Raw genomic sequence first — 26,742 nt, forward strand, 5'->3', positions numbered from 1 at the left:
ATTCGATTTTATTTATTTTTGTAAACAGATTTATATTGTACTACCATAAACTGAAATGTATAACAAAATAAGCATGTTGCTTTGTAACTGAAAAATACACTTTTACTTGTAGCACAACATAGGCTTGTATAAGGAGAATGAGACTAAAATTTACAGCTTCACCCATACATAGTGTATATTTCTGCAAGGTTGCAAAGCACCTGGGCCTATCTGAACACTATATGCTACAAGACAGAATCCCACCCTGAATCTGAAGCTAGTCCATCATAGGGTAGACACACACACCACCTCCTATTAAAGTCAGTTGACACACAATGGAAAATGCTAAATAAACGTGGCAAAAAATTATTCAATTTCTGCAGCAGCTGTGCAGATCACAACCGGACATTGACTGCAGAACATGGCTGTATAACTAGTACTTCATATAGCAGGGGAAAACATTTTCTTTGGAAAAGTGCTAGCAGAAAAACTTTGTTAGAAGAAGAAAAAGTAGCTATTTCCTACTATTAAATGCATGATACAAAATGGACAGACTCACTTGTCTTCCTCGGTTTTCGTCTGCCCCATTTTATTTATAGATTGTAGGCTATCCAATTGCAGCTTCAACTTTTCATTCTCATGCAAGATTTGCTGTTTATCACCTAATTGTACTTGTAATGTCGAAAGATTCTGCTCCAAACTGAGACATCTGTGGATAAATTGCAATCGATTTTCAGTTCTTAAAGTCAAAATTCAATAGAGCTTGATTAATTTTTTTCTACTCACTTATTCACTTCAGGGTTCTAGGAAATTACAGTCTATGAAGGCAGCATTAAGAGAAAGTCAACCAAGACCAAACCCTGACTAGGATACCAGATTGTCACAATGCACACTCAAACTGGCTCAGCTTAGAGTCACTAATTGCACTAGCACACAATGTACATCTTTAGGATGGGGGGGGGGGGGAACTGGAACATTTGAAGAAAAACCCATGCAGAAATGAGAAAAAAAAATGCAAGGATTCAAACCCAGTCTTGAGTTGTGGGGCATCAGAACCAATCTCTGTAGCATCCTCCAATATAGAATTCACATTGTATTAACATGAATTGTGGATACTATTATTATATTAAGTCATAAATATAAATCAGTCAGTCAGTCATTATCCAACCTGCTATATCCTAACACAGGGTCACGGGGGTCTGCTGGAGCCAATCCCAGCCAGCACAGGGCACAAGGCAGGAACAAACCCCAGGCAGGGCGCCAGCCCACTGCGGTAAATATAAATAGTAACTTTAATATATATGCAGATAACACTGCCCTGCATTCAGATTAAAAGATGTTTCAATTATGCTAATAATTAGCTACTTTGTCACTGGTTCACAGTTTTGTTAAATTTATTTTTATGTGTTTATTATATTCAGAAAAAGAAAAAAAAAAAGTAATGCTACCAAAAGTCAAAAGACAATAATAACAATTGACATCTAACTTGTTTGGCTGCATTCCTACACAATTTGGGCGTCATCTTTTACCTGTTCTACACAAAGACCAGCATTCTTTATCTTTGAAATATTGCACAGCTATGGTCATTATATCTATTTGTATTAATTTGAAATAACACAACCTAGCAGCTTCAAACATGTTATAACTAGAAATGATTATGCCATAACTCCAGTTCTTTAATGATACATACAAGATTTAAGAAGTCTTTAAAATCCTTCTTTTTAAATTGTGAAGGGTATTGAGTTCTGTAATTAAAATAGTCAATTCTTATTTTTCAGTGGACACTGTTAAACCGACATCCAGTTCTTAAAATTTTCTACATAAATTAAACTATTGTAGCAGGCAGGACCTTTAGTAATGGACAGCACCAAAAAGCAAAAACAAAGCTAAGAAAGGTTTCTTCTGTCTCAACATTTAAATCAAGCTTTCAGGGTCATTTTTGCATAGCACGGTGACTAGCCTTCACTAGGAACTCCACTCCTTACTTATCTTAGTACCCTGCTTGAGTGAGACCAAACAGCTAAGCCTACAGGGTCTAAATTTGTAAGTAGGTTGTAAGTGAGGACAGGTATATCATAAAGTCATGTGAATTAAAAAAAACAAAAAAAAAAACCAAAAACACACACAACACATATGTAAGTCATGAATTTGATCTTCATTTAAACAGTATCTATAGATAAAAGGTGACAAATATCATGCCACATTTACATTTTGTAGTCCATTGTACAATTTTAAATAAACAAATGTAAATTTTGCATATGGAAAAAGTAAGTTCACCCCTATATACTGTATCACTACTTCAAATATATAAAATTAGAATCTGGTGCAGATAATTAGAACATCATTAGAGAGAACTATGAAGAAAGCAGCCTTTTTTAAACCTCAGACATTTAGTCTGGTTTGCTCTTTGTTATCAAAGTGTATGTTATCACCATGCACAGACTGAAATGCTTTCAGAAAGGAGGCTATAGATGCTCATTTTAAATCCCTTCCCAGACATCTATTTCCAAATAATTGTGAAGCAAACATTCCACTGTGGGAAAGATCATCTACAAGAGGAGGAGATTTCAAACAGTTGCAAACTTATTCAGACCAGGCTGCTCCCTGTAAGTTCAACCCAAAAGCAGTACACAAGATGCTGAAAAAAGTCTCCCACGAACTGCAAAATTACATTACGGGGCCCACAGCTAGCTCTTGTCACTGCTGATATCAAAAGTACAAAAGTCTACCATTAGAAAGTGGCTGTATCTACATGGATTATGTGCCAGGAGGACATTTTCTGCAGTCCATAGAAGAAAATCAGGGCAAGATTAAGGAACACATATGCCAAAACCTGGACTTCTGGAACAATACACTATGGAAAGATAAGGCAAAGAGAGAGTTATTTGGCCACAGTACCACAAGATGCATTTCCTGAAAACCAAAATCAGTATTTGACTAGAAGAACCTGATACCAATTGTAAAGCACAGTGGTGAAAATGTTATGGTTTGGGGCTGTTTTGCAGCATCAGGGTCTGTGTGGCTAACCATCACAGAATCCACTATAAATTTTTCATTGTACCACAGGGTGTTTGAGGATAATGTAAGACCATCTGTCAGAAGATTGAACCTGAGGCAAAGGTAAACATTACAACATGGCAATAACCATAAACAGAAAAATAGCTCCACCAAAAAAAAAAAAAAAATGGCTGGAAGGAAAGACAAATTACTGGTTTACTGATTACTGGTTTTCAGCTTGCCCCATACATAGGTTTTTGCATCTTTTGGTCATTTTCATTTCTTGAACCTGCCTCTCTTAGGCAGAGCAGATATGTCAAAATATGTAGTAGTAGTCGTAGTAGTAGTAGTAGTAGAGGAACAAGAAGAAAAAAAACATTTCAATAAACATGATTGCATATCCATCAGTTTCCTCAACAGTTGAGAAGTTACACTATAGAAACTGCATTGGGCAATGCTATTGGTATGCTTAACTAAACTTTCATTCCATTCCAGTTTGGTTTGGTTTTACAACATATTTACTGTACTGTCAAAGTAGGATCCCACAATATCACAAAAAGTGTAATTTACATGCAAGTTGTTGTATGGACCATTTAAAACATTTTTTTTTTTTTTTAAACTTATGCTTACTGTGGTCCAGCGTTGATCACCATAGACCAAAATTCTATCAAACTCTTATCTCTGTTCTCCATGAAAACACGAGATTAAAATTTTTCTTGGTCATCCCTACAAAACACATAGCGTAACAGAACATTATTCCTTCAAGTGTTTCAATTTGTCACTATTGTCACCTTGTATATACAGTACCTATTCTGCATTTAGGGTTGAAAGACAAAATGCTTCTTTGCCAGCTTGCCAGTTACAGCTGACCATATAAAATTTGTGCTCCTATATGACATTTCTCAATGCAATTTACACTGTATAACTACAATTTTTAATGCATGACTTAAATGCATCTACTCACAATTACAAAATGTTAGTAACTCAGTATTTATCTCCATTTTTTTCATTTTCTTTTGTGAATGTTTGTTGTGTAAATCACACTACTTGAGTTTACTATTTTACATTTTTCAAGACAAAAATCTTATTACTAATATTACTCATTTCATATTCTTAATAGAATTTATTTTTCACAAATAAGACAGTCTCACTAATAATTAATGTTTTCAAAAAGCAAAATAAACACTAATTAAACATACAAATCCGTAAAACATCTATATATTCCCACATCACTCAATTGCTTACTTCTCTTGCAAAGTCTTCTTCATTTTTTCAGCCTCATCCACTTTACTCTGTGTCTGTTGCAATTCTTCAAATAAAGATTTTACTTGGGACTTCAAATTATCAACTTCATAAGAAGTCTATAAAAATTAAGAAATGTTGCCTTAGTCAATAGTATTTAAAAATTTTATGTGAAACTTTCTGTGGTAGACAACATAGCTTGAATAGAAAAAAATACATATTATTACATTAATAACTCAGATTAAGTGAATTTTATTTACGGCTTTAGTGTGAACCGAAGTGTAGCTCTTTGTAGCTTTAATACCTTAGCTATTGGGCCCAAGATTTAAAAAAAAAATTCAGAATTTTAAAAGGACACAATGAAAATGTTAGATTCTTCTTCTCTTGTGATCTCTAAGAATACTTTAAATCAGAGAAGTAATTTTTTTTACCTATTCCCTTCCTTTCTCTTTGTTCGAAAACAATTTGAGAATAAGTGATGTAATACCACTTTGTGAGAGAGAGAGAGAGAGAGAGAGAGAGAGAGAGAGAGAGAGAGAGAGAGAGAGAGAGAGAGAGATATGCACATAGACGACATTGTCAAAGGCAAAGGTGCAGTGGTCCACCTGTGAGCAACAATCAATGTCAATTTACACTTAATGTAAATTCCACGTTACAATTATCCACATTACAATTAACATGTTTGACTCCATGTATTAATGTGAGAAAACACTAACATTTCAGTCAGTGATCCACAGTAATACTGAGGGTCTTGAATACAATGCAACAGAAGGCAAATAGAGAGACAAGACTGTTGCAGCAGAAGCAGGGTGTAATACCACGTGGAATTAAAAGGTTGCCTTTTCCAAGATTCAGCTCCCTAGGCATGACATCAAGGTGGATTTCAAAAACTCACTTCCAGTACCTACGGCTGGGAGAAGTGACTGTTACAAGTTAACAGGACAAAAGCAGAAAGGAATGACACAAAATTAAATGCTACTAACCACCAAGAAAGTCACATGCAACACTGTAGTGGTGATCATTTTAGAGCAGTTCCTTGAAGCCCCATTTGTGGGTTTACACAGAAATTGGCTAGAGGTATGACTGTTATAAATATGCCCAAGTGATAGAAGACTAAACTGAAAATGATGTAGCAGCACAGTTACTCATCTCTTTGCTTGTAGATTATTCTCAAAAATGATGTATAACTGCCTAATAAATCAAAAACGAAACTGCACTGATCAATGGGTAGAGTAAGTGCTACTACAACAGCTTAAAATGGGGTTAAACACTGGAATCAACACTAATGATTAACTTTTACTGTGACAGTGTTGTACCAGATTACAAAATATGAGTACAGCCTGATCAAAGGTTAGACAGGGTGAACTATATGCCTCCAGCTTTGATGACCTACTTTTATGGTCTGTTCTAGAACATTTTTTGGAATAACTTATTCAGGAGGTCAGGCATCCCGTGGAAATATCTAAGAGGATCCAAAATGAAATGCCAAAAACAGTTCAGAGAACAATGAAGCTTGGGAAGTTGGGGGCATGAGTGAGTGAGTTTAAGAGGATAAGAGATGAAGTAGGGGGGGGGAAAAAAGTCTCTGTTGCAAAGCCAGGTGGAGCACTAGTATCTGTCCTATTAAAAGTTCTCAGTCGATAGACAAGTGGGAAAGATCAAACAAATATTTGGAAATTGAAAAGGATCTGGATTTTAATAAAACAAGTAAGTGCTGAACTGTCAGTTCAGTGCATCATCTCAATTTTCAGTCTCTGTGCTCATTACAGTGTTAAAGTGATGCAAGCAGAGTCCAATGTGAACACCATACATTATTCAAATGTTTTCTTTAAAAAGTGTTTGATCTCTTGTATAATTTTAAAAGTAAACAGTCATCCATCAGTGAAGTTTCAATTTTCAATAATCAAAGAACCTTTTATTTTTACACAATGTAAAACAAACTTCAGTGTTCCAAGTGTAATGAGAATAGATAAAATAAAGACTAACTGGAAAACATGAGACTGCAAATGGGAAGAAAAGAGGAAAACATCTGATAAATGGAGCCTGCAGCAAATGTTAGTTATCTACTTACCATTTCATCCTTCTTATCAGCTCCTCTACATGTTTCTATTGTTTGTGTGGCTATTTCAGTTATTAACACTTCAGTCTGAGTTTCATCTTCAACAGCAGCCCCTTTTTTAATTTCTATCTCTGTCAATCTAATAAAACAGGAATACAGTTTGGTCACTCAAGTGTAAAAACAAAAAAATGCTAAAAAGGTTTTTGTATCGCCGACATATTTAGTATTTACGTAACAAACTGAAATGAACATGGATTTTACTACAAAGAAAAAAATTCTATTGTCTCTTCCCAAAAACAAAGGCATTGCTTTTACGGGTCAAAGTTCAGATCAGTGGTGAAGACTGCACTTAAAACTTCAAGCAGTCGACTGTGGTACAGTTTTGATAAATTAACTTAGTACTGTTACACTTACCTAAAAGTGCACACAGGAATTGGAATTAGAACTGTGGAAAAACTAAGCTAACAGAAGCTGATCTGAACTTTTGATTTTTTCTGTAAAGACTGCTTACATATTTTGCAAATATATTAAAATTGAATTAAGACAGATAGTATTCTTTATGCTTTATTACTGTGAAGTTATCAGTAATTTATTTGCACTATACCTCTCTTTAGCAGCTTGAAGCTGAAGATGAAGTTTTTCAACTTTCTGACTTTCACTTCGCAAGGACTGAAGCAGCTGGCAAACAGTTAATTCTTCTGAATCCAAAGTAGTATTGGTATCCTCACTGTATTTATTCCTGCTTAAACACATAAAATATAAATGAGGCAAGATTTTGGAAAAAGAAAATACAAAGAATGTGAATTTCAAACAATTCAATATTTTAACAAAAATCATTAATGTTTACATTTTTGGAGCCTGCTTAAAAACCCACTGCCTCATTATGACAACACAGGGACCAATGCAAGAAACAACTTTGAACTGGGCACCAGAATATCACAGGACCCAGTGTCAAATTACCACATGGGCTGGTAACTTGAAGGATTCCAGTTTGAATCCCAGGAGTAACAGAAGGAATGCTATTCCATTGGGCTGTTGAGCAAGGACCTTAATCTCCAATTGCTCCATAGCTGCTGTACAAATAGCTGACCATGTACTCTGACCCCAAAACACTCTGGAGAGTAAGTTGGGTATGCAAAAAATGATAAATTCCTTATTCAAGAAATTGTACATGGCAATCCATCTTACTAACCGAAGGTTGTAAACCGGATATGGACGCAGGGCGCTGGGCACATCGAGGCGCACGCGCACTGCTGCAATGCACAGAAAACACAGAAATGAGAAGGTTGTAAACCGGATGTCACGCGCACTGCCACGAGCCCACCACCTGTAAACTACACTTGCTCTAATCCACTGTGCCAGTAATGTAGATCACATAACGGTCATTCAGTTTGGCGCCCGCCCCAGAGTCCACAGTCAAACGCAGCGGCGTCCAAAAACGCTGTGGCGCCTGCCGTGCGCGCCTACAACGCGCTTGCGAAAGGAGTCACGGCTCAAACTAAAGAAAACACAGAAACGAGACTACGACCTGTGAACTACACCTGAGGTAAAGCGTGCACGCCAGATTGTACAGCCGCCCGGACGCGACCGCACACACCACCGCATATACACTCCATGATATGTCTTCACGCAGCGGCTTCCCACCGAGGCGCGTATTGCACTGTGGCGCTTGCCCCACAGTCAGACGCAGCGGCTTCCCAGAGTCAGTAGGTGGCCCCAAACAACACAACCTGTTCAAGCAGTCGGTGTCAGCGAAGGCAACAGACTCGCGTCTCCACAAAACGAAACCGCTTTAGTACAGATATGCTTATTGGATTAAATGACATTTCCCGAGACGCACCCGCCCTCCATGATATGTCATCCATCCACATATCGGATGGAACAGAAACTGATTGCCATTCTAGGATTTCCGATTCGCTAGCGAATCGCGGGCTTACTTGTGAAAAGACTAAAAATCACTTTAAAAAGTAGGGAAATACAGCCAAACCAGTTAAATGACGAGTTACGCACTTAAGAATTTCACTGTGCCATTATTATAATGTTTGTTGACATAAGAAACATACTAAACGTCAAAAGTGATGAATACTACACCTTTTAAGAGGGCAAGTGCTGCATTTTTCCACTGAAGAATATTTTTAAAAAGTTTACATAGGCTACCTATCGTCACTGCTCAGGACTTGAAGCCAATGCAATCACTGGTTTTTTTTTTTTTTTTTTTTAGTTAAGTTATTGACAAGTGTGATTCACTTCCTGCCTACATAAAGCTATAAATAGAATGCTCTGCAGCCTATTAATAACCTAATGGTTTGAAAAAACTTGCTTGTTTGGTTCTGCTTGACGACTATGAAAATGATCACATAGGAAGGAAACAAGCTTTTCGGAACTGGCAGGATTTTTTTTTTTTTTTTTCGCCCATAACGACTTGCTAATGACGTAGTTTATCTAGGGTTTTACAACAAACGGATTTCTGGCAACAGGCACCTATCAGAAGTATCTGGCCAACAGGTCAGGAATATCTCAGCCAGCTTTGGTTCCATCATGGCTGCTGTGCTAGAAGCCATAAACCAACAGATGAGGCACTACATTAAATTCTGCCTTGGACTTGTGTGCCAAGACATAATAACTTTCAGACAGTGGGGAGGGGGGGTCCCCCTTGAGGTTTAGTCATGCTGCATTGTATTTGCCGGTACACTAAGAAACTCTACCTGTACACAACAAAAACAGTCTACTTCACTCATTAAATAAGGGCACCTGTCAAGAATGAAGCTGCTTTTGCTAACTATAACCAGTGACATTCCATTAACATATCTTGATATCACAGATGGCATTTAATACTGACATACATCACAGCTCAGTGGTCTAGGTCAATCCATGATTCACTTATTTTAAGGCAAAGTAGCATTTGCAGATGGCTTGCTGATTGATGGTGCTGTATGTAATTGTAGGATGCAATAGGTGGAAAGCTGCTTTTCTAGCCAAAGAAGGTCCACAGTCTCATGACTGTATATGTAAGAGGTTAATTAGCATAGAACATATACGGTTGCTTCAGGGTGGCAACCGGATGGGGCTCGAGATGCATTCACATATGTACATTTCTATACCCATTTTCCCTCCTGATTTTCAACATACATGTACTTTGATACTCTATTTGACACAAAGATTTATAGAGACAACCCCAGGGGCCATGTATAAACAGTGTGTATGCACAAAAATGTTGCGTACCCCCGTTTCCACACTCACATTGCGATGTATAAAATCTAAACTTGGTGTAAAGCAATACACATTCTCACACCAGCTGAATCCATTGCGTTTTGGCTCGGTTTTGCAAACTGGCATTGCCCTGCGTCAAAGCAGTGCTACTGCTCCTCTGTGGTTTCCCTTTATTTTTTAGATTCACATCCCTGACAAGGCTTTATCAAATACGCCGAAATTAGCCGTACATTTTTTGATTGTAATCGACCTGTAACAATATAATGGTGCACGGAATGGTCAAACTATTCCAAATACCATAGCTGCATTAGCGTTGTTATTCTCAGTGCACCACTCAGAGTATATTAACCCACTGTATCAGAGTGTGGAATCACAGCTCTACAGCGGCTGATCGGGATACAGCATCTAGCACACGCTGCAGCCTCAGCCATGCGCACAGTCTATTTGAACCTCTCCCATACAGCAAATGCTTCAGAGCCTTTCCTGTAGGGACCTCATGGTTCAAAAACGGTTTCATCCCAAAATCTTTAAATGCACTCAATCAGTCCATCGTGCTCCCGGTAGAACCGTTTGTACTTGTAAGTACAATTAACTCACTGTAAACTTGCACACAAGTTGTAACATTGCATAACCTGAGCCACTTTATGAACCATTTCACTATCCGCACGTACTTACCGTGCATCCGGAAAGTATTCACAGCGCATCACTTTTTCCACATTTTGTTATGTTACAGACTTATTCCAAAATGGATTAAATTCATTTTTTTCCTCAGAATTCTGCACACAACACCCCATAATGACAACATGAAAAAATTTGCAAAAACCTCAAGTAAACTTTATTAAAAAAATAAAAAAAACTGAGAAATCACATGAACATAAGTATTCACAGCCTTTGCTCAATACTTTGTCAATGCACCTTTGGCAGCAATTACAGCCTCAAGTCTTTTTGAATATGATGCCACAAGCTTGGCACACCTATCCTTGGCCAGTTTCACCAGTTCCTCTTTGCAGCACCTCTCAAGCTCCATCAGGTTGGTTGGGAAGCATCGGTGCACAGCCATTTTAAGATCTCCCCAGAGATGTTCAATCGGATTCAAGTCTGGGCTCTGGCTGGGCCACTCAAGGACATTCACAGAGTTGTCCTGAAGCCACTCCTTTGATATCTTAGCTGTGTGCTTAGGGTTGTTGTCCTGCTGAAAGATGAACTGTCGCCCCAGTCTGAGGTCAAGAGTGCTCTGGAGTAGGTTTTCATTCAGGATGTCTCTGTACATTGCTGCAATCATCTTTCCCTTTATCCTGACTAGTCTCCCAGTTCCTGCTGCTGAAAAACATCCCCACAGCATGATGCTGCCACCACCATGCTTCAAGGTAGGGATGGTGCCAGGTTTCCCCCAAATGTGACGCCTGGCATTCACACCAAAGAGTTCAATCTTTGTCTCATCAGACCAGAGAATTTTCTTTCTCATGGTCTGAGAGTCTTTCAGGTGCCTCTTGGCAAACTCCATGTGCCTTTTACTAAGGAGTGGCTTCCGTCTGGCCACTCTACCATACAGGCCTGATTGGTGGACTGCTGCAGAGATGGTTGTCCTTCTGGAAGGTTCTCCTCTCTCCACAGAGGACCTCTGGAGCTCTGACAGAGTGACCATCGGGTTCTTGGTCACCTCCCTGACTATGGCCCTTCTCCCCCGATCGCTCAGTTTAGATGGCCGGCCAGCTCTAGGAAGAGTCGTGGTGGTTTCAAACTTCTTCCACTTACGGATGATGGAGGCCACTGTGCTCATTGGGACCTTCAAAGCAGCAGAAATTTTTCTGTAACCTTCCCCATATTTGTGCCTCGAGATAATCCTGTCTCGGAGGTCTACAGACAATTCCTTTGACTTCATGCTTGGTTTGTGCTCTGACATGAACTGTCAACTGTGGGACCTTATATAGACAGGTGTGTGCCTTTCCAAATCATGTCCAATCAACTGAATTTACCACAGGTGGACTCCAATTAAGCTGCAGAAACATCTCAAGGATGATCAGGGGAAACAGGATGCACCTGAGCTCAATTTTGAGCTTCATGGCAAAGGCTGTGAATACTTATGTACATGTGCTTTCTCAATTTTTTTATTTTTAATAAATTTGCAAAAATCTCAAGTAAACTTTTTTCACGTTGTCATTATGGGGTGTTGTGTGTAGAATTCTGAGAAAAAAAATTAATTTAATCCATTTTGGAATAAGGCTGTAACATAAAATGTGGAAAAAGTGATGCACTGTGAATACTTTCCAGATGCACTGTATGCTTTCATATTGTATATTGTATTATTATTATTACTACTGTTATTTTATCATTTTATAGGAAAATAAATTTTATGGAGGATTTACATATTGAATTTTATTATACCATACAACAACAATAAAGGAATTCAATTTAACTCAATAGAAAAGAGCACGTATTTACATATGATGATGAGTCGATTTAGATTTCCAAGCGCTATATGCAGTAAAGTATGTGTATTACAATATACAGTTAAATTTGTAACTTCATTTAAATAATGTATACTGTTAATTAAATGTGTGGGCACGGTGGCTACTGTGGAGACTACTGCTGCAATAAACTATTTCATCAAGGGTTGCGCATGGCACAGCAAGCATCTTGCAGGAGGCAGGAACAATCTTTGGACAGGGCACCAGTTCGTGCACCACCATCCCCCATGTTTTATACATGCTTTAATTCCTATCATCACAAAAATGATAAAGTATACATCTTAGTATTTAAATTGCTCAAAGAGCTGTAATATCATGAATGTAATGTATTCTGTGTCCTGTCAGCATAAGAGAAAGCCTGTTTAAGAAGCACGTACTGATTCACACACACAGAACACACATAGAAGAACACATACAATATCAAGCATTTAACGTGCTACTTTAGTTATGATGGGATTTGAGAAATAAGTAAATTAAACAATTTTATGATGAAGTTTATGATGTTCTACTTTAATGACAAAATAAACTATGTGATTAAAGTGGAAATTTCAACCTTTTTCCCCCTCCACTGTGTCCTTACTTTGTTTTTCTTTTCTCTGTACCGTAATATACTTCCATATGACACTCAGACATTGGGCTATGACTCGCCTTTTCACGGCGACTGTGACATCTGGCCACTTCTTTTTTTATTTCAGGCACTTTGCGACTTTCTGAACTTGAACTTTCAAGTGTCTCCACCACACTTTTGTTGCTTATACCACTGCTTAAAACAACAAATACTGTAGTATGTTTTTCCTTGCCTCCACTTGGTATTCACTGAAATTCTTCTCTAAATGCTTTTGCTGAACTTAAAGGGGTTTTTATATTGATTTGCATATTCAAAGGGGCATAATACCAGCAGGAGTCAGTGTGGGGTGGCAGGCATGTGCACGTGCACATGCATTACACTTCACACTGACCGTGATTTAGGTAACGAAAGAAAGTGGAAATTGGTGTACACACAGATTTATAGATCTGGATTTTTTTTGTGTGTATGCACATTTCTGTTTTTGTCAGTAGCCATATTTTAGTGTGAATTTTCACACGCAGTTGTACATGAGGCCCCAGGTCTATACAACTTCTATAAACAGATGATTGCTATAATTTTATAGAAATTTTAGAAGATTATATGTGAAATTAATTGAAAGAATGCAAAATATAAAAAAAAATTTAAAAATAACATGTGTAACAAAAGGCATTATATAGGTTCCTGACCCGACACAGATGGACACGGAGGCACATATAAAAAATAAAGACTTTTTTCCTCGCCTGTGGGGCACGTCTTCCCCATACTAACCCACAGGCACAACACAGTCCCAAGTCTATAAGCACCAACAAACCCACCACACACTTTCTCCTTCTATCTCTTCCACCACTACCACTCCTCCTCCAAACTTTGTCCAACTCTGGCCCTCGAGTGGTGGCTGCTGGCCCCTTTTATAGTTCACCCGGAAGTTCTCCAGATGCTTGATTGCCGAGTTCCGGGTGTGGTGAAAACACTGCCCACAAGGGCTCAGGAGTTCCAGCTGCAGCCCCCCCCTGGTGGCGTCTGCGGGACCCAACAGGGCTGCCCCCAACTCCAATTCCCATGGAGCCCTGTGGGAAACAGACACCACTCCAACCCAGGGGGGGCGGCCATCTAGCGTCCAGGGGGAGGTATTGAACCCAAAAAACATCTTTTGCTGAAAAGTGAATACATGGAGCTCCTCTAATTTGTTGGTGAGAGATAAAGTCTTAAAAATGGGGTGTACTTGGCTGATCTTTACAAATTTTTCATTGTTGTTTTATCATTTTGTTATGCTGTAATCCAAATTAAAAACAGCATTCAAAGTTCAGTGCCACTCCCAAATGGTAAGGTATTATGTGGGATCAGCACAATAGGTGTGAATGGTACTAATAGAATAAGGACGAAACTGTACTTAACTAGGAAAATAACTAGCTACAAAAGTTCCAGTTTCTCAATACACACTGGTTCCTAAAAAAGTTCCTGTAGTGGGAAAGCACCTAATGAGATGCAGCCAGCTTTAGCTCAGGGTGTTCTCGTCAGTGCCCAGAAGCTGTGAACATACAGATTATCTGCCTGTTGTTCGTTATTGTTTATTTTTAGAAGGTGTTCACAAAAATGACAAGTTTATATCTTTTATGTGTATGCAAGAGTGTGCATCTCTATAATTGCAAAAAAAGCTGCATTTTTCACAATCAATTTTACAGAGCTGAGCAAAATAGGACTTCTGATGCAATTGGTCATTCCAGCGGTAAAAAGGGGCAAAAGGGTAGCATGTATTTACTATCATCAACAGCATATCTGTTGAATGTCTTCCTTGCCAAAAATGACAGATGGACTGGTTCGACCTTTCAAAAAATACAACACCATGATATCTAACCCTTGGTCTATTTTACTGACACTTAAACTTGTCAGTGATACAAGCCAACTGATGAGCTTACTCTTCACTTTAGCTGAAGTACTGTATTTGTCTGTATGTGAACCAAGAATGGTGCCTGGATACAAAGACATAAAAGGGCAATATGATCATCTTTAAAAAACAAACTACCGGTACATTTTTAGTTTCACACCACACAATATAAAAAAAAACTCCAAAATCGTTAACCGTTAAGAACATTTGCATTTGTTACGTAGATTCTGTAACTTAAATAAAAAAAGTCCCCCACAGTTAGAAGCTCTTATTAACTGCAGGACAATTTAGATGGTCAGAGAATATGCATATTGTCCTTGAAGCTGCTAATACCTGTATTTTCCTACAAACTAATGTAACTTCAGTGCTACATTGCACAGTCATGCTTCCTCATCCTTGTCTTGGGACCTTAGCAATGGCAGTCTGATTAAAAACCATTTAGATGGATGCAACCTGTAAGGTAGGCAACAAAAAAAACCTTGGTGGGGTGTGGGAGAAACAAAGAAGCTTAGCAAGTGTACAGCCAGCCTCTTATCAGTCAGGCAATTGATAATATGATATTCTTAGCCTCCAAATACAAAAAGAAACTAAAAACCATCAAGCCAACTATAAAAACTTCAAAGAAGTGGACCATTCAGACACGTGACAAGATAATGGACTATCTTGGCACCAGAGATGGGAATATAGTTAAAGATGCCTACACCGACCTGAACAAGTGGACGGACAAAAAAAAAAAAAAGAGAATGAGAAAGATGAATAACAAAGTTTAACTTTTTAATGAGCTTACCTAAAAAGAAGAGAATCATTTGGTGCATTGTTAACAGGATTCTTCTCTCCTTCCTGCAGAGTAATTAAAATAAAAATGTAATATTTAAGCACATCAGTCAAAACACAGTTTAAAAAAAGCAAACAATTTAAAGTGATAAGCTAAACTACAAAGACATTTTTCATATACTGAATGAATAACTCTACAGAGTCTAAATAAATAAAAATGCAAGGAAGTTGAACGAGACAGACAATACAATATTAAACAAAAAAAGAGCATTACTCAACACTGAAGAATCAAAATCCATAGTTTGCACAAAAATATAAATAAGCATACACATCTGATTAAACTGCAAGGGATAAAGTGATTTTGTGATTTCAATAAGATTATTGATAGAGCAAGTAAGCTAGAACAGTGAAAAAACAAAGTTTAGAATATTCAAGCTGTCTTGTAGGTTTCTCATAAGGTAAGAAATAAAACGTATTCAAAGATGGATTTAACAGCTTTGTTCAGTTGCACAGTATGAGTATACCCCCGTCTTAATACCGAGTTTACTTTTGTTGCATCTGTTTCAAAGTCAGGAGATGCAAACTCAGAGTTTTGTAGAGCCACAGTGGCTGACGGTCTTCATCCCAGTCACGTTCTTAATTAGAAACCAGTTACGGTTTATTTTACCATTATTATAATTGATTTGGTTTTTTTTCTCCTTAAGCAGCAGCCGCCAAACAAAGAGAAGCAAAATAATCCAACAGTTGAACGGCTATCTCAGGGTTTCAAATAGTCCTGGAAGGACATTATTTTCACTCCAATCAGTCTCCAGTTTTGCAGGTAATTAAACCATTTTATTATATTGCTTCTCAGCTAATTTTATTTTTTCTCAGATCACCCTCCAAATGCTTTGCAGACCACAGCACAGCAATATTTTTCAGACCTTTCCTTTTCCACATATTTTATTTAGTCAGGTATTATATGAAAGACACCTGTACGAATGGGATCCATGTTAGCCTGCTGTAGCGAAGTTATCCAATGACAAAATGTACATCTCATTAATCGTTTGTGTAATTTTTTTTCTTTAACCATCAGCCAATTAAAATGCAAATTTAAAATAAAGGCAACATAGTATTTTCCATTTAACATCAGTAACTGGTTACTAATGGAAAAAGAAGCTGGAACAAAAACCTGCAGCTACTGCAGGAACTCATGTTTGACACCCTGTTATAGATCAATAATTAAAATCTATAATTAGATTATGCACATAATAAAACATGGGTGATTATGCAGTATTAATTATCAAATAGGCCAGTTACTTTCATATGAAACAAAGTTATGAAGAAATATATTTTGTTTCACATATTATACGAGAATACATTTAGGTTAACAGTTGTTTAAAATGGCTTTCAAGTCAAAATCAAGCATATAAGTAACAATAAGCACACAACCATTTCCTGTACCCGAATAAGGACACTGAAGACTACATCCAAAAGCAGACGTCCTCTTACTTACTGCAATTCTTATCTCAACAAATGAATTTTCTGGTGATTGGTTTCCCAGTTTCAGCTGTAGTTCAGAATTCATGGCAACCAGATCAGACTTTTCAGCTTTCAAGCGGTTGATCATAGTTTTGAGTTGCTCAATTTCCAGATGAAGATCTTGAAACAGAATCTAATTTGAGAGTGTAAATATTTCAGAATTTAAAAAAGTATTTATGTTGAAAGTGTACACATGAACATTGACAAGGAATTTTGACTTAAAATTTTTTTGACACTTAATCTCAGAATTTTAATTTGAAATTTAAAAGGTCAATATTTCATTCAATCATGTTGTATTGAATATTCTTGGTATTGTTCTTTGTAACAAAAAACCCTAAGTGCCAATGCTACATGGTAAGCAGACTCATAACAAAACTACTTAAATGTCATAATTGAATTTCAATATAAAAAAAGTTAAAACTGTGTTTTAATTTTTAAAAGGACAAAATTATCTTAAACATACTTAATACTGAAAGCTAACATTGACAATTAGAGATTCAGAAACAGAGTCCTACAGGACTAAAAGCACAGCTGGTGCATTAAATTTACAGCCATGTTAAAAAAAAAAGTAAAATTTAGGTATAGCATAAATAAGTTTAGTACATAAATAGCAATCAACAAAGTAGCCGATACATGTAAGACTATATTCGGTCTGTAGTTAGGTGGCTAAATCCCTCTACAGCAGCAAATGCTGTAAACACACAATTTCATTCATTTTTACAACAGATCAATAGGCTTTTACTTTGCTGTACACAACTATCTGACCTCTCTGCTATACATCTTAAAACAGAATACACATGTATTATCACAAAAGGGTATATAAACACAAGGTGCCAATATACTACACGCTCTAGATCTGTATGGAAATTAGCAACTAAAACAAAAACACACATGATCAATTACCACCTTCAACACGTTTTAATTAAGTGTACTATAACTATAGGAGAGCGAAATGCTGTGCCTGTCCCTTTTAAGGCCACATATTCTCAATTACATGGCCATCTTGTTAATGGCTAAAAGAAAAAACAAAAAGACTAGGGTAGTGGTTTTGGGAATTAATGTCTTTATGCATATATGGAACATATGCTAGTACTCTGAAAAATTTGGCTATATTTAAGAAATAAAACTCGGCAATCATTCGTTGATTAAAAACACAAATCACACAAACAGGGACAAGTGCCCTCCTAGACAAATTCATCACCTTGTATAAACAAGCTATAAACTACCTATAGACTGACCACTGTTTGAGCTACTGGGGTAGTTACTGCAGCTTAGATTGGAATTAGAAATTATGGGAAATCCTGTTTAAGTATTTATTAAATAGTCATGCAGTAAAGTAAATCAAGCTAAAAATAACTTTTTTCAACTAACATGTCTATTTGAGACTCAAATTGTTTTCAAATTCAAAATTTCAAGTCAAATACTAAAAGCCAAAATAAAAATGTCTATAGTTTTTTGGGATTTTTTCCCTTGTGGAAAGAGTTCTCTTTCATACAATACATTTAATGTGTTAGAAAACCTAGAGACTAGAATATTAAACAAAAAAGAGCATTACTCATCCATTTGAGGACCTACCGTATTATAAACTTGCCTTTTACATACAGTATCAGTTTCCATTTGCACATGAATAATAAAAATACTATACATCAGAGGTAAGTCATTTCAAGATTTAAGATGTTTTCAAAAGCATAGTTCATTTGCTTTGTGCCAAATCAGGAGATGATCTGTTACTTTATTGAATCTTCAATTAGCTTGGTTCATTTCACAAAGCAAACTTTCAATCAAACCAAAAGTAGCAATAAACAACCTGTGGACATGTTGTTGACCTTTTTTCATTAGGTAGAAGTGATTTCCCCCAGCCGGAAAAATTATCACAAGGGGTTAAGGAAAGTTGCGCTTGTGCATCTCCGAATTTACTATATACAGGTGCATCTCAATAAATTAGAATATCATTGAAAAGGTAATTTCAGTAATTCAATTCAAAAAGTAAAACTCCTATTATATCGATTCATTACACAAAGAATGATATATTTCAAGCGTTTATTTCTTTTCATTTTGCGGATTATGGCTTATAGCTAATGAAAACCCAATATTCAATATGTCAGAAAATTTGAATATTGTGAAAATGTTCAATATTATAGACTCATGGTGTCACACTCCACTCAGCTAATTAACCCAAAATACCTGCAAAGGTGTCCTGAGCCTTTAAATGGTCTCTCAGTGTAGTTTAGAAGACCACACAAGGAGGGTAAGCCACAAAAGGTCATTGCCAAAGAAGATGGCTGTTCACAGAGTGCTGTATCCAAGCATATTAATGGAAAGTTGAGTGGAAGGAAAAAATGTGGCAGAAAAAGGTGCACAAGCTTCAGGAATAACACAGCCTTGACAGGACTGTGAAGCATAGACCTTTCAAGAATTTGGGGGAGATTCACAAGGAGTGGACTGCGGCTGGAGTCAGTTCTTCAAGAGCCACCACACACAGATGTATCCGGGACATGAGATACAACTGTCACATTCCTTGTGTCAAGCCACTCCTGAACCAGAGACAACATCAGAAGCATCTTACCTGGGCCAAGGAGAAAACCGAACCACTGAGCAACAGTCCAGTCTAAGTCCTCTTTTCAGATGAAAGTAAATTTTGCATTTCATTTGGAAATCAAAGTCCCAGAGTCTGGAGGAAGAGTGGGGAGGCACAGAATCCAAGTTGCTTGAGGTCCATTGTGAAGTTTCCACAATCAGTGATGATTTGGGGAGCTATGTCATCTGCTGGTGTTGGTCCACTGTGTTTTATAAAGTCCAAAGTCAGCACAGACGTCTACCAGGAAATTTTAGAGCATTTCATGGTGACAAACTTTATGAAGATGCCGATTTCATTTTCCAGCAAGACTTGGCACCTGCCTACACTGCCAAAAGTACCAATACCTGGTTTAATGACCGTGGTATCACTGTGCTTGATTGGCCTGCAAACTCACCTGACTTAAAACCACACAGAGAATCTATGGGGTATTGTCAAGAGGAAGATGAGAGACACCAGACCCAAAAATGCAGATAAGCTGAAGGCCACTATCAAAGTATCCTGGCCTTCCAGAACTCCTCAGCCATGCCACAGGCTGATCGCCTTCATGCCACACCGCAATGATGCAGTAAATCATGCAGAAGGAGCCCAGACCAAGTATTGAGTGCGTACATGGACATACTTTGTAGTAGGCCAACATTTCTGTATTAAAAATCATTTTTATTGGTCTTATGTAATATTCTAATTTTCTGAGATAGTGAATTGAATTTTCATTACCTGTAAGCCATAATCAGCAAAATGAAAAGAAATAAAACGCTTCAAATATATCACTCTGTGTAATGAATCTATATAATATAGGAGTTTCCCTGTTTGAATTCCATCCATCCAGCCATCCATTTTCCAACCCGCTGAATCCGAACACAGGGTCACGGGGGTCTGCTGGAGCCAATCCCAGCCAACACAGGGCACAAGGCAGGGACCAATCCCGGGCAGGGTGCCAACCCACCGCAGGACACACACAAACACACCCACACACCATGCATACACTAGGGCCAATTTAGAATCGCCAATCCACCTAACCAGCATGTCTTTGGACTGTGGGAGGAAACCGGAGCGCCCGGAGGAAACCCACGCAGACACGGGGAGAACATGCAAACTCCACGCAGGGAGGACCCGGGAAGCGAACCCGGGTCCCCAGGTCTCCCAACTGCGAGGCAGCAGCGCTACCCACTGCGCCACCGTGCCGCCCCCTGTTTGAATTTAATTACTGAAATAAATTAACTTTTTGAAGATATTCTAATTTATTGAGATGCACCTGTAATTTCAGGGTTTGTTCACCATGTGCAGATCTATGATAATGCTTATTATGTGATAACTTGAAGAGAACATGATTCACATGCAACAGAAAGGACACATTTTATCTAGGCGGCAAGCTCTAGAGCAGGGGTCTCCAACACGTCGCTCGCAAGCTACCAGTAGCTCGCAACCCGTTTCCAAGTAGCTCACCAAAGGGCTAATGAATCCTACATAAATTTGAAAACTTGATTAGTCAAATTAGGGGTGAGCGATCTTTCCAAAAAAATCATCTCACGATCCTTTTAATACAAAATCACGATCCACAATCTGAATTGCAATTTCTTTTCAATGTGACATACACTTAAGAGACTATCCAGACTCAAACTCATCAAGACCTAAGTAACACTTCATCTTAAATATTAAACAAAATTGAATTCAATTGTTCTCTTGTTCGCTAGCTAAGTGGAGTTAAGGAGCACAGCCCGAAGCTGGCAAGTGAGTGAGGAAGGTCCCTCCCCCAGGCCCGTTGCGTGGATCTCGGATTCGCGCAAATAAATCAGTACCGCAAGCGAACTATGATACATAGCAAAATGAGAGAAGTCGCAAAATCAACTGGAATGTTCAAGCAAATTATAGAAAAAAAAAACCCAATCTAAATCCGTTAAGTAGTTCTCTCGTGAAAAGCGGACAGACAGAAAGACATTGGATAATATATTAGTAAACCTTCAAAATAGATAGATAGATAGATAGATAGATAGATAGATACTTTATTAATCCCAATGGGAAATTCACATTCTTCAGCAGCAGCATACTGATACAATAAATAATATTAAATTAAAGAATGATAATAATACAGGTGAAAAAAAAAAACAGACAATAACTTTGTATAATGTTAAATGTTAACGTTTACCCCCCCTGGTGGAATTAAAGAGTCGCATAGTTTGGGGGAGGAACGATCTCCTCAGTCTGTCAGTGGAGCAGGACAGTGACAGCAGTCTGTCGCTGAAGCTGCTCTTCTGTCTGGAGATGACATTATTTAGTGGATGCAGTGGATTCTCCATAATTGATAGGAGCCTGCTGAGCGCCCTTCGCTCTGCCACAGATGTTAAACTGTCCAGCTCCATGCCAACAATAGAGCCTGCCTTCCTCACCAGTTTGTCCAGGCGTGAGGCGTCTTTCCTCTTAATGCTGCCTCCCCAGCACACCACTGCGTAGAAGAGGGCGCTCGCCACAACTGTTTGATAGAACATCTGCAGCATCTTATTGCAGTATTATTAGTATTATCCTGTACTGCTCCTTCGCCGCCCTGAGTTGGACTCGGAGTTCCTTCTGCACGCGCTTGAGCTCATGCTGATCACCGTCTTTAAAAGCCCTTTTCTTCTGATTCAAAAGGCCCTTGATGTCACTTGTAATCCATGGCTTGTTGTTAGCATAGCAGCGTACTGTTCTTACTGGAACTACAATGTCCATACAGAAGTTGATGTAGTCAGTAGTGCAGTCAACAACTTCCTCAATGTTCTCATTATGAGATCCCTGCAGGATATCCCAGTCTGTAGTTCCAAAAAGTTCTCTCAGAGTATTCTCAGCCTCCGGGGTCCACTTCCTGAATGATCGTGTGGTTGTAGGTAGGACTCTAACTTTTGGTTTATAGTGAGGCTGAAGCTGAACCAGGTTATGTGCAGTTAAAGTCTCAACAGCATTCTCAGCATTTCTGGAGCTTAGCTTAGCCAGATAACTATAAGAATCTTCACCAAGCAGCTATGAAAATGTCTGCTTTGTCTGGGTCTACATACCTCTGTGAGTCTGCCTTTTCTGACATGAATGTCATGAAATCAAAGTTCAGAACAAGACTGACAGATGAACATTTAAATGACTCCATAAGAGTGAACCTAAGTAGCTACACTCCACCATACACCTCTCTTGTTAACTCCATGCAGTGTCAGTCATCTCCATCCATCCATTCTCTTCCGCTTATCCGAGGTCACGCTGCAGGGGCAGCAGCTTGAGCAGAGATGCCCAGACTTTCCTCTCCCCAGCCACTTCTTCTAGCTCTTCCGGGGGAATCCCAAGGCGTTCCCAGGCCAGCCGAGAGACATAGTCCCTCCAGCGTGTCCTGGGTCTTCCCCTGGGCCTCCTCCCAGTAAAACGTGCCCGGAACACCTCACCAGGGAGGCGTCCAGGAGGCATCCTGATCAGATGCCCAAGCCACCTCATCCGACTCCTTTCGATGCGGAGGAGCAGCGGCTCTACTCTGAGCCCCTCCCGGATGACTGAGCTTCTCACCCTATCTTTAAGGGAAAGCCCAGACACCCTACGGAGGAAACTCATTTCAGCCGCTTGTATTCGCGATCTCGTTCTTTCGGTCACTACCCATTGCTCATGACCATAGGTGAGGGTAGGAACATAGATCGACTGGTAAATTGAGAGCTTCGCCTTGCGGCTCAGCTCCTTTTTCACCACGATAGACCGATGCAGAGCCCGGATTACTGCGGATGCCGCACTGATCCGCCTGTTGATCCCACACTCCATTCTTCCCTCACTCGTGAACAAGATCCCGAGATACTTGAACTCCTTCACTTGGGGCAGGATCTCGCTACCAACCCTGAGAGGGCACTCCACCCTTTTCCGGCTGAGGACCATGGTCTCCGATTTGGAGGTGCTGATTCCCATCCCAGCCGCTTCACACTCAGCTGCGAACCGATCCAGAGAGAGCTGAAGATCACGGCCTGATGAAGCAAACATGACAACATCATCTGCAAAAAGCTAGTGACCCAATCCTGAGTTCTCCAAACCAGACCCCCTCAACGCCCTGGCTGTGCCTAGATATTCTGTCCATAAAAGCTATGAACAGAATTGGTGACAAAGGGCAGCCCTGGCGGAGTCCAACTCTCACTGGAAACGGTTTCGACTTACTGCCGGCAATGCAGACCAAGCTCTGGCACCGATCGTACAGGGACCGAACAGCCCTTATCAGGGGGTCCGGTACCCCATACTCTCGGAGTACCCCCCCCCCCCCCACAGGATTCCCCGAGTGACACGGTTGAATGCCTTTTCCAAGTCCGCAAAACACATGTAGACTGGTTGGGCAAACTCCCAAGCACCCTCCAAGGGTGTAGAGCTGGTCGACTGTTCCACGACCAGGACGAAAACCACACTGTTCCTCCTGAATCCGAGGCTCGACTATCCGACGGACCCTCCTCTCTAGAACCCCCGAATAGACTTTTCCAGAGAGGCCGAGGAGTGTGATCCCTCTGTAGTTGGAACACACCTTCCGGTCCCCCTTCTTAAAGAGGGGGACCATCACCCCAGTCTGCCAATCCAGAGGCACTGTCCCTGATGTCCATGCGATGTTGCAGAGACGTGTCAACCAAGACAGCCCTACAACATCCAGAGCCTTGAGGAACTCCGGGCGTATCTCATCCACCCCCAGGGCCCTGCCACCAAGGAGTTTTTGGACCACCTCGGTGACCTCAGTCCCAGAGATGGGGGAGCCCACCTCAGAGTCCCCAGGCTCTGCTTCCTCATTGGAAGGCATGTTAGTGGGATTGAGGAGGTCTTCGAAGTACTCCCCCCACCGACCCACAACGTCCCGAGTCGAGGTCAGCAGTGCACCATACCCACCATATACAGTGTTGACACTGCACTGCTTCCCCCTCCTGAGATGCCGCACGGTGGACCAGAATCTCCTCAAAGCCGTCCGAAAGTCGTTCTCCATGGCCTCCCCAAACTCCTCCCACACCCGAGTTTTTGCCTCAGCAACCACCAAAGCCGCATTCCGCTTGGCCTGCCGGTACCTATCAGCTGCCTCCAGAGTCCCACAGGACAAAAAGGTCCTGTAGGACTCCTTCAGCTTGACGGCATCCCTCACCGCCGGTGTCCACCAACGGGTTCGGGGATTGCCGCCACGACGGGCACCGACCACCTTACAGCCACAGCTCCGGTCAGCCGCCTCAATAGAGGCACGGAACATGGCCCATTCGGACTCAATGTCCCCCACCTCCCTCGGGATGTGGTCGAAGTTCTGCCGGAGGTGGGAGTTGACGCTACTCCTGACAGTGGGCTCTACCAGACGTTCCCAGCAGACCCTCACAACACGTTTGGGCCTACCAGGCCTGACCGTCATCCTCCCCCACCATCGAAGCCAACTCACCACCAGGTGGTGATCAGTTGACCGCTCCGCTCCTCTCTTCACCCGAGTGTCCAAGACATGTGGCCGCAAGTCCGACGACACAACCACAAAGTCGATCATCGAACTGAGGCCTAGGGTGTCCTGGTGCCAAGTGCACATATGAACACCCCTATGCTTGAACATGGTGTTCGTTATGAACAATCCATGACGAGCACACAAGTTCGATAACAAAACACCACTCGGGTTCAGATCGGGGGGGCCATTCCTCCCAATCACGCCCTTCCACATCTCACTGTCATTGCCCACATGAGCACTGAAGTCTCCCAGCAGTACGAGGGAGTCCCCAGAAGGTATGCCCTCTAGCACCCCCTCCAGGGACTCCAAAAAGGGTGGGTACTCCGAACTGCTGTTCGGTGCATACGCACAAACAACAGTTAGGATCCGTCCCCCCCCCCCCCCAAAGGTGGAGGGAGGCTACCCTCTCATCCACCGGGGTAAACCCCAATGAACAGGCTCCAAGTCGGGGGGCAATAAGTATACCCACACCCGCTCGGCGCCTCTCACCGGGGGAAACTCCAGAGTGGTAGAGAGTCCAGCCCCTCTCAAGGAGATTGGTTCCAGAGTCCAAGCTGTTCGTCTAGGGGAGTCAGACTATATCTAGCCGGAACCTCTCGACCTCGCGCACTAGCTCAGGCTCCTTCCCCTTCAGAGAGGTGACATTCCACGTCCCAAGAGCCAGCTTCTGTAGCTGAGGATCAGACCGCCAAGGTCCCCGCCTTCGGCCACTACCCAACTCACACTGCACCCGACCTCCTTGTCAGTCATCTCACTAACTAAAAAACACATCACACATGCAACTGGACATGTGAATACTCTTGTGAAGTGAAACAGTGACATGTAACAAAATGACAAATGAATAAGTAATACCTGTGTATTTGTAACTGTATTGGTTTTGTTTTGACAGCATTCATGTTTGAATTTAATAGTGTAAGATACACTAGAAAATGCATACAGACATACAAAATGCACTTGCAGGTGAACTACATATTTTTTGAGATGTTTAAATGCAAAATGTGAGATGTGGACACCAACATTTTGTAAATGTTCAGGCAAAACAAGCGTACAGTATTCAGTTTGCTGGGTTGAAATAAGCTAGGAGAATAAGCGTTAGAAAACATGAGTAGCTCTCAGCCATTTTCATTTTGTAAAAGTAGCTCTCGGGGGAGAAAAAAGGTTGGAGACCCCTGCTCTAGAGAGATCATACAGTGATGTACTTCCATTTTACTTAGAAAGTGAACATATTAGTTGAATTTAATTGCACTGTATGATGTTTCATATTTACTCTATGTAACATGCAGGCAGTGTGGCATTGTGGTTTAAGGCTTTGGACTTCAAGTCCAGAGTCTGTGGGTTCAGTCCTACTACGGACACTGTGTGACCCATTGGCAAGTCACTTTAAAATGTCCCTTGTCACCACTGCTGTTTGCAATCGCCATTGAACCACTGGCGGTTCACTGTCGAAATTCTTATCAGATAAAGGGGATTATCAGAGAAGGACTGGAACAGAAAAGTTCTCTACATGCAGAGGATATTGTTTTATATATATCAGACCCAGAAAACACTGTGCCTGCAGTTCTAACAGCACTAACAGAATTTCAAAAGATATCCGGTCTCAGAATTAATCTGAATAAAAGTATACTCTTTCCAGTGAATTCTCAAGCATATAATATTAGATTGGACACCCTACCTTTTACCATAGCAGATCAGTTTAAATACCTAGGGGTAAATATCACAAGTAAACATAAAGCACTTTATCAACAAAATTTTGTCTGCATGGAAAAAATTAAGCAAGACTTGCATAGATGGTCAACCCTTCAACTCACTCTAGCCGGAAGAATTAACGTTGTTAAGATGAATATCCTTCCTAAACTTTTTTTATTTCAAAACATTCCAATATATCAATAAATCATTTTTTAAGCAATTAGATTCAACAATAACCTCATTCATTTGGAACTCAAAACACCCACGTATCCGAAGAGCGACCCTACAAAGACCTCAGGCAGAAGGTGGCATGGCTTTACCTAATTTTCAGTTTTATT

General features: G+C 40.1%; 1 protein-coding gene across 3 annotated transcripts in view; it reads right to left on the reverse strand.

The window, feature by feature from the left end:
* Window positions 1-26,742, reverse strand: part of optn (optineurin) — a 40,760-nt gene that overhangs the window by 8,114 nt on the left and 5,904 nt on the right. The window contains exons 4-9 of one of the 3 annotated variants that reach the window (XM_028813661.2): window positions 16,678-16,836; window positions 15,196-15,248; window positions 6,882-7,016; window positions 6,290-6,416; window positions 4,222-4,337; window positions 539-688 (exon numbers count right to left, since the gene is read on the reverse strand). In XM_028813661.2, coding sequence (XP_028669494.2) covers window positions 539-688; window positions 4,222-4,337; window positions 6,290-6,416; window positions 6,882-7,016; window positions 15,196-15,248; window positions 16,678-16,836 — 740 coding nt within the window. Of the gene's footprint in view, window positions 1-538; window positions 689-4,221; window positions 4,338-6,289; window positions 6,417-6,881; window positions 7,020-15,195; window positions 15,249-16,677; window positions 16,837-26,742 lie in introns of all 3 variants that reach the window. The other 2 variants (XM_028813657.2, XM_051931314.1) reach the window with 2 other exon arrangements.

Source organism: Erpetoichthys calabaricus, chromosome 1 (genome assembly GCF_900747795.2).
Source record: "Erpetoichthys calabaricus chromosome 1, fErpCal1.3, whole genome shotgun sequence".
NCBI classification, from domain to species: Eukaryota; Metazoa; Chordata; class Cladistia; order Polypteriformes; family Polypteridae; genus Erpetoichthys; species Erpetoichthys calabaricus.